Source organism: Bombyx mandarina, chromosome 08, assembly GCF_030267445.1.
Source record: "Bombyx mandarina strain Sakado chromosome 08, ASM3026744v2".
Lineage (NCBI taxonomy): Eukaryota > Metazoa > Arthropoda > Insecta > Lepidoptera > Bombycidae > Bombyx > Bombyx mandarina.
Window position 1 is genome coordinate 1,334,345 of NC_143215.1, and position 13,418 is coordinate 1,347,762.

The 13,418-nt window shown below is 40.5% G+C and overlaps 1 protein-coding gene across 2 annotated transcripts in view; it reads right to left on the minus strand.

The window, feature by feature from the left end:
- Positions 1–13,418, minus strand: part of Ubr3 (Ubr3 ubiquitin ligase) — a 78,162-nt gene that overhangs the window by 43,226 nt on the left and 21,518 nt on the right. For both annotated transcript variants that reach the window (XM_089728985.1, XM_089728984.1), the window contains exon 2: positions 6,467–6,680. In XM_089728985.1, coding sequence (XP_089585111.1) covers positions 6,467–6,680 — 214 coding nt within the window. The remainder of the gene's footprint in view (positions 1–6,466; positions 6,681–13,418) is intronic.

The following is a 13,418-nucleotide window of genomic DNA, read 5'->3' on the forward strand; positions in this document are numbered from 1 at the left end:
CCTTTTTTTTTTAAATTGAGTCTTATCCAAGAATGCATATGTAACTCGTTAACCATAAAACAAGTCTTTAATGCATACAATGACCTTACAAGGAAAACTTATATCAATGTTGTTTCAATTTCGCCTGAACGGAGTCTTTGTGTTAACTACGTGACGTTACGTTACGTGACGTTAAGACTTTGGCAGACGACTTCGCGGTCCAACTGTCGTTCAGGAACTACCGTAGACAGATTACAATCACAACTTCGATCGCATTATCCCCCTCGAGACATATAAGATTGAAGTCTTAATTCATCACTACATAGTATAAAACAAAGTCGCCTTCTCTGTCCCTATATCCCTATGTATGCTTAAATCTTTAAAACTACCCAACGGATTTTGATGCGGTTTTTTTTATAGATAGTGATTGAAGAGGAAGGTTTATATGTATAATAACATCCATTAAATAGTGGAGAAATCAATAATAAATTACAGTTTCCGAAGCGAAGCGAGGGCGGGTCGTTAGTTAAATATAATCTACAAAAACCATTCCAATAGAAAGGCACAATTAAATCACAATTTTGTGATTTTTGATCAAGTATGCTTCTCATTGATTTCTTTAACGGATAAACGGTAGCATTTTATGGGCTCTAGTAACCACTTAACACTAGACGAGCTAGTTCATCCAGCTATGCAATATACAAAATAAGCTAAAGTAAAAATGTCAACGACGTCCTATTGGTTCTAAATTTGACAACAAAAAAAAAAAAAAACAACCACAAATTCGAATAAAAACAAAGAGACGCGGAAATGAGATGGTGCTATTTGAGATTATTCAAGATAGAGAGAAACGGTGAACGACCTTCAGAGATCGTGTCCCTCGGCGACTCGACCCAGACCTTCCGACCTTGGGTATAGCACGAAGCGTTACGTCACACGGTTACGTCATGCGCATCACAATTTTAGGGAGATAAGTCACGCTTTGACTAAAAATATTTTCGTCGCTTTACCTCAATATAGACGTGAAGTAATATTCATTAATTATAATGATCGTATCTCTATTTTTAAATTAAACAGACATTTTTGTTTTTGTATCGGAAATCAACGCAGCGAAACTTGAGATATTCCCATTCCCAATTTTATTTTAAAAATTTTTGTGCTTAATTGGTGGAAGGAACTCACAGCCCACCTGATGTTAAGTGGTTGCCGGAACCCATATACATCTACAACGCAAATGCCGCCACCTACCTTAAGACATGAGTACTAACATTAGTACTAAGGTCTCCGTTTTTACAGTACAACGGCTGCCCCACCATTCAAACCGAAACGCATTACTGCTTTACGTTTTATATCAATGATCTACCCCGGTCTCCGGAGACCCATCTGGCGCTCTTCGCCGATGACACCGCCATCTACTACTCGTGTAGGAAGAAGGCGTTGCTTCATCGACGACTTCATACCGCAGCTACCACCATGGGACAGTGGTTCCGGAAGTGGCGCATCGACATCAACCCCACGAAAAGCACAGCGGTGCTCTTCAAAAGGGGTCGCCCTCCGAACACCACGCTGAGCATCCCCCTCCCGACTAGGCGCGTCAACACCTCCGCCCCCGCCATTCGCCCAATCACGATGTTCGACCAGCCCATACCGTGGGCCCCGAAGGTCAAATATTTAGGCGTCACCCTCGACAGTAGGATGACATTCCGCCCTCACATCAAGACGGTACGCGACCGTGCCGCCTTCATTCTAGGACGTCTCTACCCGATGATATGTAGGCGAAGTAAAATGTCCCTTAGAAATAAGGTGACACTCTACAAAACTTGCATACGCCCCGTCATGACCTATGCAAGTGTAGTGTTCGCTCACGCGGCCCGCACTCACTTAAAGTCATTCCAAACTATTCAATCCCGTTTTTGCAGGATAGCCGTCGGAGCCCCGTGGTTCGTCAGGAACGTCGACCTCCATGACGACCTGGACTTAGAGTCCATCAGTAAGTATCTACAGTCGGCGTCGATGCGCCACTTCGATAAAGCGGCACGACACGAGAACCCTCTCATCGTAGCCGCCGGTAACTACATTCCCGATCCTGCGGACCGAATGGAAAGCAGTCGACGTCGCCCAAAACACGTCATCTCGGATCCTCCCGATCCACTAACGGTGCTTTTAGGTACTTCAAGCACCGGTCACCGTTCTCGTCGAACCCGTCGCTTGCGACGAAGGGCTCGACGAGTAAATTAACTCTCAGACACAGCCCACTGAGTTTCTCGCCGGATCTTCTCAGTGGGTCGCGTTTCCGATCCGGTGGTAGATTCTGCGAAGCACGGCTCTTGCTAGGGTTCGTGTTAGCAACGTCATCAGGTTTGAGCCCCGTGAGCTCACCTACTAAAGTTAGGGTTACGCTGAAATAGCCACTAGGGCTATCAGATTAGGTAGGAAAAAAAAAACTGCTTTACGACAGAACATTACGCAAATTATAATTTTGCGGGTTTGATTTTTACTAAACGATGTTTTTCCTTCACCGTGCAAGTCAATCGTGAACATTTGTTAAGTGCGTATTTCATTAGAAAAATTAGTATTTGCCTGCGGGACTCGAACACCGTTGCATCGCGAGATACGAATGCACCCAACATCTTATCCTTTAGGCCACGACGACTTAAATACGACTGTCAGAAATTGTGAACGCAACTGGGTTAGTTGTTATGCATGGTATACCAAAGAAACTGGACCAACATAACAAACATCTTATTGATCCTACGGTTAAGACGAAGACGCAGAGGTCCAAATTGTTGGGATACGTTTTCGATACATATAAAGATGGGACTGGTATTTCAAAACACATACCCAGAGAGGATGGAGTACTCTGCAATGCGACAGAACAAAGTTATTATAATAACTAGCGACCCGCCCTCGCTTCGCTTCGGAAACATTAAATTTGATTATTGATAGCTGAGTCCCGCGATGTTACCCGCGGTTATTGTCTTACCTCGGGAAACGCCTCGGGGCAAAGCTAGTCCAAAAAGTGTAGCCTATGTTACTCCTTATATCATCACCTACCCATCAGTGAAAGTCTCGTCAAAATCGGTTCAGGCGTTCCAGAGATTAGCCGGAACAAACATAAAGACAAAAATTGTAAAAAATGTTATTTTCGTGTATACATATACCGTATAGTATATATTCATATGCATATAGTAAAAAGTGGTTATTTCTATATTACAAACAGACACTTCAATTTTATTTATATGTATAGATGACAACTATTAGCGGACACAGTCTATGGAGCAAGTTGACAGAATCAATAATTATTTGAACACGAGAAAACTTGTTAACGAAATATTAAACTTTCAACGACAATGAGGAACTTTACGGTTTAGCATTCAGCATTTTCATTAGAAGTAAAAACATGGTAGGCAGCGGCTTGGCTCTGCCCATGCTTGCTGACGTCCATGAGCGACGGTGACTACTTACCATCAGGTGGGCCGTATGTTCGTGTGCCTACAATGGCAATATAAAAAAAAAAAACAACAACAACAACAAGGAAAAACTTATGCAGGCCGTTCCTATATAAGCAAAAAGTTAGATTTCAATTCCCTAGTCCGGAGATATCATTGATCGCTTTGGTTGAAACGGAAACATGCATGGTTTTGCCATTTATAAATCAGAGGCCAGAACAGCAGGGACGATTCTGTATTTATTTATTATCTTTATTATTATCTGTATTTATTCTGTATTTTTCACTGGTGGTAGGACCTCTTGGGAGTCCGCGCGGGTGGGTACCACCACCCTGCCTATTTCTGCCGTGAAGCAGTAATGCGTTTCGGTTCGAAGGGTGGGGTAGCCGTTGTAACTATACTGAGACAGTAGAACTTATATCTCGAGGTGGGTGGCGCATTTACGTTGTAGATGTCTATGGGCTCCAGTAACCACTTAACACGAGGTGGGCTGTGAGCTCGTCCACCCATCTAAGCAATAAAAAAAAAAACTGAACGGCGACCCCGAGAGGCACGCAGTCCACGACCGAGCCACGAGCTAGTTTTAAATTAGACCATGAATATTGATCGTTGTACGTTTAATAGCCCCCTGTTATATTTGTATCGATCAATAAGACGGCGTCTGGTCACATTTAACGGCGCGTGATTCCTTCCAAACTAGTTTAAAACGTTTTAACTTACATTCTTATTAGTTTATCGACCAATTCTAGTGATCAACTCGCAAGTATCACATAAATTTTTCTGACTCGACTACAGAAATGTTGATAAAAACTATGTGAGCCGTGTTTTTTTTTATTGCTTAGATGGGTGGACGAGCTCACAGCCCACCTGGTGTTAAGTGGTTACTGGAGCCCATAGACATCTAAAACGTAAATGCGCCACCCACCTTGAGATATAAGTTGTAAGGTCTCAGTATAGTTACAACGGCTGCCCCACCCTTCAAACCGAAACGCATTACTGCTTCACGGCAGAAATAGGCGGGGTGGTGGTACTTACCCGCGCGGACTCACATCAGGTCCTACCACCAGTAATACCGTGTTCAACTTATTGATACATATTATATTGTTATTATGCAAAATGTTTTCAATATGGAGTTTGAGAAGAATCCTCAGCCTTTGGTATTTCTGATATCCATGTGGGAAGGCGAGTATTTAACATCAGATGAACTGTACGCTTGTCTGTCTACAACGGCAATAAAAAGCTGTTCGTAATTTGACAGAGCTCTGTCATTTACGTTCTGATAACTTTTTAAGGAACTATAAAAATGTTGTTCATCGAATTTTGTAACGTACTTAAATATTTTCTGATTTTCTTGTTTTTTTCCTACCTATTCTAGTAACCTCGACTATACTAGATTCACAGAGCGAGTAGGTGAGCTCACGGGGCTCTAACCTGAGTACGTTGCTACACTAACCCTAGCTAGAGCGGTGCTTCGCAGAATCTACCTCCGGATCGGAAACGCGACCCACTGAGGTGATCCGACGAGAAGCTCAGTGGGCTGTCTGTGTCTGTAGGTTAATTTACTCGTCGAACTCTTCGTCGCAAGCGATGGGTTCGACGAGAACGATGACCGGCTTTTCTTTTGCTGGATGATTGTAAGCTGCACGAGCAAGCAATCTTACGGTTGCCACTGAAAAGTGACAAATTATCGTCGCACGGAGGATCGTTACCAGCGGAAAGTTCAGTAATGTATTTAAAAAAAAAAACAATGGTTACTGCAAGTAACAGTAATTCCCTCTCCAAATTGCTTAAAATTAAGCAACGTATTTTTTTCTGTTATCTTCTTCTTCTATATTCATTATAATATTCATTAATTGCTGTTCGTTAGTCTAGCTAAAACTCGAGAACGGCTGGACCGATTTGGCTAATTTTGGTCTTGAATTATTTGTGCAAGTCCAGAGAAGGTTTAAAAGGTAGATAAATATGAAAATGCTCGGAATTAAATAAAAATAACAATTTTGTTTTTCCTTTGATGTGTCTTCCGTCAGAGGGATTATTTTTGTTTATTTTAAGTTTATTTTATACAATAGTTTAAGTCTTTTATTTATCAATTGAAGCAATACGAAGTCTGCCGGGTCAGCTAGTCGATTTATAAATATTTCTATTGAACAAAATGGATATAAATAAATTCCTTAAGCGGCCAGCAATAACAATTCGCAGATACATATTTATTAGTTGCGTAGGACTCCGGTTCCTGTTTACTGTATGTACCGAACCGAGATTGGTAGGTCGCGGTGACGTCATCACGCCCTCGCTCAATCCCAGGCCAATGTTTGACTCAGACAAGACCTGGTAATTTAGCTAGCCGCTGAATAGATTTTGTCTTGTAAAATTTTAGTATATAGCTTTCGATACATAGAAACGATGCTCGTAGTTCGATGTGTAATTGTACTAAGCATTCTTTAATTCTTAAAAATATCTTTAAGCGAGCAATTCTTGTATATATAATCTGAATCCCGGAAACGGCTCGTATATATAATCTGAATCCCGGAAACGGCTCCAACTATTTTCTACATTTTCAACTATTTTCATATACAGGGAATTTCGGGGGCTATAAATCGATCTGCCTACGATTCATATTTTATCATTTTATCAATATATGATTTGTATTTAAATATAATTTCTAAAAAACACAATTTATCAAAAAAAGGTTATCTAGTTTTTATTTTTTTTTAATTGCCCTTGTAGGCAAACGAGCATACGGCCCATCTGATGGAGAGTGGTTACCGTCGCCCATGGAATTCAGCAATGCCAGGGGCAGAGCCGAGCCGCCGCCTACCGATTAATACTCTCCACAAGCCTCTTTTGAAGAAGGTCATGTCATAGCGCTCGGGAAACACCGTGGAGGGGAGCTCATTCCATAGCCGGATGGTACGTTGCAAAAAAGATCTCTGGAAACGCACTGTTCTTAATATATTTCCAATAAATGTACCCACCTCACCAGTGGTTCTTTCTTAACGTTTTAATATCAATAATAAAAGACATATTAAGATATTTACCCATCTTCCTTCATGACGGATTTGTCACCACAGTCGCAGGCACCACCGGCCTGCGATAGAAACATGTTGAAGTCGTGCGTGGAGTGATCGCCTCGGTGGAAGCATTCTCTGCATATGGACATGCAGGGCGATATACCGCACGTCCGGCAGCGGTAGGCGACCACGCGCGGTATCCAAACTAGGCCGCACTTGTCATGTTTGTCGTAGCTTCGCACTGTAGACAATAACACAGATATTAAACTAACAATAGGAAACAAGACAATACAATTTGACTGGAGGTAGGGCGTCTTGTGAACCAGCATGAGTAGGTATTTATTTTATTTATTTATTGCATAAATCGGTGGACGAGCTCACAGCCCACCTGGTGTTAAGTGGTTACTGGAGCCCGTAGATATCTACAACGTAAATGCGGCGGCATTCCGGCACCCACCTCGAGATATGAATTCTAAGGTCTCAATACAGTTACAACGGTTGCCCAACCCTTCAAACCGAAACGCATTACTGCTTCACGACAGAAAAGGCAAGGGTGGTGGTACCTACCCGTGCGGACTCACAAGAGGTCTTACCATCAGTAATTACGCAAATTATTATTTTGCGGGTTTGATTTTTATTACACGATGTTATTCCTTCACCGCAGAAGTCAATCGTGAACATTCTTTAAGTAGGTAGGTATTTCATTAGAAAAATTGGTACCTGCCAGCTGGATTCGAACACCGGTACATCGCAAGATACAAATGCACCGGACGTATTATCCTTGAGGCTACGACGACAACTTCAAAATTGTCGCAAATCAATAATGTGTCCCACCCAGTTTGAAGTGTGAGACAACCGTTAATCTATACAATTGAGGCTTGGACCTCATGTCTCAAGGCGTGTAGCACTATGGGTATGTTAACTACGGATCATAAGTTCATTCAAGGTCGCAGTGAGATCATTTATCCGAGTACGCAATAAAATAAAGAGCTAAAGCTTCTGTTCTACTACGAGTATATTATTGAACAAAGCGAAATTTGCATATTTCCAGGGCTGATGCAATCAATATATTACATTGCATTATTCTGAATAAATATAATATATTGCTTTACAATTGTGCCTTGTAAATGCCTTCAAAACATTTTTTTTTTTTGGGTCTATCAAAGAGATCTCGAATTTTAGCTGACCTCAAAAATTCCGCTTTAGAACCAGAAGCTAGCGCAGACTTAATGCCAAAAACTCCAGTTCGATCATGCCTGTGTTATAATATAATTAAACCAGTTGGCAAGTTGTGTAGACATACATTGATAGTTAGAACAATTCAAGGCATGTCGGTTTCGTGCTCAATCTTATACCAGTTTAATGATAATGAAGGCACATTGATACTACTACTGGAACAGATAAAATATATTTTTATTAAAGCCTTTGTTCCGACAAAATACTTAAATTTTACATGCACAATTATTATTTCATTCGATTAATTATTTAATATGTTTAAACAGTGGTCTTTATATTAATTTAATTACAATATTTAACAAACTTTAGTGAATATTTCTCAAGATTGACACGTTCAATTGTTATCTATTCTTTTTTCTTTAGCCAAATTAAAAAATATAGATACGGGTTGTTTTTATTGCGTTTTGAATTTTCCGACTCTTTTGTCTTTATGTACTAGTCATGTATCGTACAGGGCACGCGCGCATTCACATCAGCACTTTTACATCACTTTACTCAAACCGCAGTATAAAGCGCCAGTACACGTCCAGCACTCATATACAGCGGTACTCACCACATACATAGATAGAATTAGTTACTTGTTAGCCAAGTATATAATAAACGCATATTCTTTGACTATCAGTGATTTCTTTTTTTTTTTCTTTTTTTTATTGCCCTTGTAGGCAGACGAGCATACGGCCCACCTGATGGTGAGTGGTTACCGTCGCCCATGGACTTCAGCAATGCCAGGGGCAGAGCCAAGCCGCTGCCTATCTAAATATATTTCTTATCTAAATCTCAAGTTGTGTACGCCACAGTCAGCAGCGCATACACTTTATGATCACGGATTTAATAATAATAATAAACAATATATATTTACTAACAATCACGCCACGTTAACTGGTCCCGTGCTAAGTTCGTAAAGAACTTGTGTTACAGGTACCAGATAACGGATATAAATATAAGATTTTTATTATACACATACATATATATAGTATACATCCATAACCCTGGAAAATACATTTTATATTTATCATATAAATATCTTTCCTTGGCGGGATTCGATCCCGCGACCCCCTTGTGTAGTGACCATGTCACTTACCACTACACCAGACGGCTGTTACGTCACGCGGTGACGTAACGGCGTACGTAGACGACGAGATACAAAATATACTAAATCGTAAATAGAATTACACTTGGCTGCATTGATCAGATTTTTTATTAGCTTTCCGTATCAGTAATTCCGAACCGTGAACCGTTCATCATGCGTTACATTTTACGTGACGACTTCTGAAGACTTACTGACATTGATACCTCATACGTGCAACCAGCATAAGCTGTCAGCGTTTTCAGCGCCGTCAGTAAACGCGGAAAGCGGCAATAAACGTATTGAGGAAAAAAACCTTTTAAAAACTTTTTGCGGAAAACATTTGTTTATTCTTTCAAGGTGGGTGACGACATTCACTTTTTGATGTCTATGGGCTCCGGTAACTGCTCCGCAACTGGACCGTGAGCTATTTCACCCACTTAAGCAAAACAAAAATACCTTACTTGAAGGCAAACTTATCTTTTCAATGCAAAAAATCGAGTAGTAAGTTATTATTAAGCTTGCAGTGAGCTTGTGTTCCGGTGGTACCATGCGTGGATTTAAGTCATGAAACATTGTCATGTCAAAATCAAGAACAGCGTCATTTCTCTGTTGTCTGTGGGCTTCTGCAACCGTTTTATAGATCAATCTAGCGTTCCGGCTTCTAAATTAGACCAATAATTGTTAAAGTTACCAGCAGTAATTTAAAATACTGAGTCCGGTATAAAATAAAAGATGCGAACGGGGCCTAAAGGACCTCTCCGTCAATATCCACTCCTCGCGGAACTACACTCGGGTGCAATGAAATCGCACATCTGTACATTTTTTGAAAAATATTATTTACTTCTTTTAATTTAAAAAAATACATATATTTTTTAACATAGGGTTAAAGGTTAGTTCAATACCTATTCAATGATACCATATAAGTGGAGATAAGGTTACTTTCTTGAGGAAAATAAAATACAACAACAATTTAATCTTTATTACAAAATGATTACTCAACTAAACCGTTTAAAATTTGGGGATTAATAAAAAAAAACAAAAAATACTGAAAAATCATTTATTAGTAACAAGTATTGCCCCCTCTTGCCCGAATTACAGCTTCACACCGATTCCCCATCGACTCTATCAAGTTTCTGATAAAGTCTTGTGGCATGGCGTCCCATTCCTCTTTGAGCGCATTTTGTAGCTCCTGGAGATTAGCTGGAGCACTATTTCGACCTAATTAATTCTTCTAATTTTTCTTTTTAATTCGTCCCACAAGTGTTCAATCGGATTAAGGTCCGGGCTCCGAGCTGGCCACTCCATCACGGGTACATTTACTTCTTGTAAGTATTGTCTCACTATCGCAGCGGTATGAGGTCTTGCATTGTCATGCATAAAAAGGAAGTTACTTCCAATTAAACGGCCAAATGGTACGACATGTTCTTGTAGAACTTCCTCTATGTATCGTTGAGATGTTAGACCTCTTGTTTGTCGCCTAATATTGGCCCCAACGATGAAGACAAGCTCTGTTTTTCGTTCGAGTGAGATACCTCCCCAGAACATACACGAACCACCGCCGTATGCTACACGTTCTGTGATGCAACATTGGGAAAATCGCTCTGAGCGCCTTCTGTAGACCCTTCCACGTCCATCATTATCATGAAGACACATTCTGGACTCGTCTGAGAACAGGACAGCTTTCCACTGGTCGGCTGTCCAGTTGACGTGTTCTTGTGCAAATCGAAAACGAGCCTGGCGGTGAGCTGGCGTCAATTTAGGGCCATTTGCTGGCCTATGCGCAGTCAAACCACCTTCGGCAAGTCTCCTTCTGACTGTCCACCTGCTGACTACCACTTCACGCACCTGTTGAAGCTGCTGTGCAAGTTAAACGGCAGTCAAACAACGATTTCGCAACGCTGTCGTTACAAGAAATCTGTTGTCGCGCTGTGTTGTAGCTCTTGCTCAACCAGAACCTCGTCGCCTTTCAAAGCCACCAGTCTCCCGATAGCGCTGGTACACACGACGAACTGAATATCGGCTGATATTCAGTTATCGAGCTACAGCACTCTGGTTCTGGCCCGCTTCAATTAAAGCGACGACTTGAGCGGCTTTTTCCGGAGTAGTATCCATCTTTTTCAGACAAATGCAATTGGAGTCACTAGAGGTCTTATCAGGTTAAGCGTTGGCTTGCAACTGATGACGTTTTACACAAAACATGCCTTTTTATACCTGCAGTTGGTCTTGCAAACTGCAGTGAGTTGAGGGAGCAATTTTTGGATTTTGCTGTTGTCGTTTTGTTTCAGCAGGCAGGTAAACTTATCATGTCTTATGTGGTATCATTGAATAGGTATTGAACTATCCTTTAACCTTATGTTAAAAAATATATGTATTTTTTTAAATAAAAAGAAGTAAATAATATTTTTCAATAAATGTACAGATGTGCGATTTCATTGCACCCGAGTGTAGTCACTATGCCCCCAGTGTGCCAATTTTTTTTTTTTTTTTTTTTTTTTTTTTTTTTATTGCTTAGCTGTGTGGACGAGCTCGCAGCCCACCCGATGCTAAGTGGTTACTGGAGCCCATAGACATCTACAACGTAAATACGCCACACACCTTGAGATATAGTTCTAAGGTCTCAGTATAGTCACAACGGCTGCCCCACCCTTCAAACCGAAACGCATTACCGCTTCACGGCAGAAATAGGCGGGGCGGTGGCACCCACCCGCGCGGACTCACAAGAGGTCCTACCACCAGTAATCACAAGAGGTCCTACCACCAGTATTACTATCCTACTTATTCCTATCCTACGAAACGACTTTGCTCTACTTCAAATTAAAACAATTAAACCACGCGAGGTTTTATTTTTATAACTAATATTTCTTGAGAATGGGAATGAATAGTAAAAATACAGTTTTACACCAGGCGGATCGTGATCGGAGCTTTCAAAAAAAGAGAAATCGCCTTAATATGGACTTGTGGCTTGGCAAATTTATAATACTCCCCACGATCAGAAAACCTTCCGATCAGCAATGAATAAAACACGGTATGACTGCTTCTCAGTGGGTCGCGTTTCCGATCCGGTGGTAGATTCTGCGAAGCAATGCTCTTGCTAGGGCCAGTGTTAGCAATACTCCGGTTAGAGCCCCGTGAGCTCATCTACATGTTAGGGTGAAGCTGAAATAGCCTCTCAAGGCTATCAGCATTGGTAGGAAAAAAGAAAAAAAAACTGCTTAACCCTAGGGATGCTGAAAGCCCGTCTACCCAAAGAGTACAATAGAAAAAAGTATTTGCTCGTATATAATATTTTAAATTTCATCTAGCCAGTCCGCCACACATGGGTCTAATTAAAATCTAAACAAACAATCTAAGGTCCCACTTTAGCAGTTAAAAATATTACGAAAATTAGTCCAGCCGTTTTGGGAAATTCTGCTCAAAAACAAACTAACGTACCTACAGAATTACACATATAGAAAACAATAGTACCTAATGGATGAAAATAAATAATGCTTCTAATGATACTATAGTTCAATTATACAATTTACAAAAGATAACTGTAAATATGTGTTCAAATGTAATTTGGCATTGGACCAGAAAACAGAGTTATTTCGTTTGCAGCGCAAAATTTCGATTTCAACTTGAAATTTAATATTATCTGCCCGAAAATAATGTGTAGTGGTTGCTATCATAGAATAGAAAAGACGTGGTAACAACTTGAATCGCGTAAATGACATTTAAAAGATAAGTTTAAATAATATACAATTACTTTATATTATACTTGTGGTAGGACCTCTTGCGAGTCCGCACGGGTAGGTACCACTGCCTATTTCTGCCGTGAAGCAGTAATGCGTTTGGGTTTAAAGGGTGGGGCAACCGTTGTAACTATACTTGAGACCTTAGAACTTATATTTCAAGGTGGGTGGCGGCATTTACGTTGTAGATGTCTATGGGCTCCGGTAACCATTTAACATTAGGAGGGCCGTGACCTCGTCCACCGATCTAAGAAATAAATATTAAAAAAAAAGAATCAAAAATTTTACACCCACAGTTAAATCCAATATTACAACAAATTTACGCGTAAATCACAAATCCATACCTACTTAACAATAACTAGTCAGGTCATAAGTATTGTCACACAGTAAAAACTTTTCTTTTAGAATGCTGGCCACAAAAAAGTTTATTGAATTCAAATTTTGAATTGTTCATGAAAATAAAAATGTATACTTTTAGAATTTTACTCATTTTTAAATATGGAGGGGACGCTTAAAGAAGACCGTGTTGCAGTTATTGCGTTGCATCGTTGCGGTTACGCGCCAATTCAAATTTTTAGCATACTGAAAAATTTGAATATAACCAAAAGATTCGTTCATCGTACCATCAAACGATACAATGAAGACTAGTGTAGATGACAGGTCAAGAAGTGGTCGCCCTCGGTCTGTTAGGACTCCAGCAGTGATAAAAGCTGTAAAGGCGCGAATTCAAAGAAATCCCAAACGTAAGCAGAAACTGTTGGCCCTTCAGATGGGGTTAAGCAGAACCACGGTGAAAAGGGTGTTAAATGAAGACTTAGGGCTTCGGGCATATCGAAGAAAAACAGGACATCGTTTGAATGCTCGTCTAATGGACCTGAGACTGAAGAGATGCCGCGCTTTGTTGAAGCGGTACGCGGGAAAAAAATATCGGGAAATTCTTTTT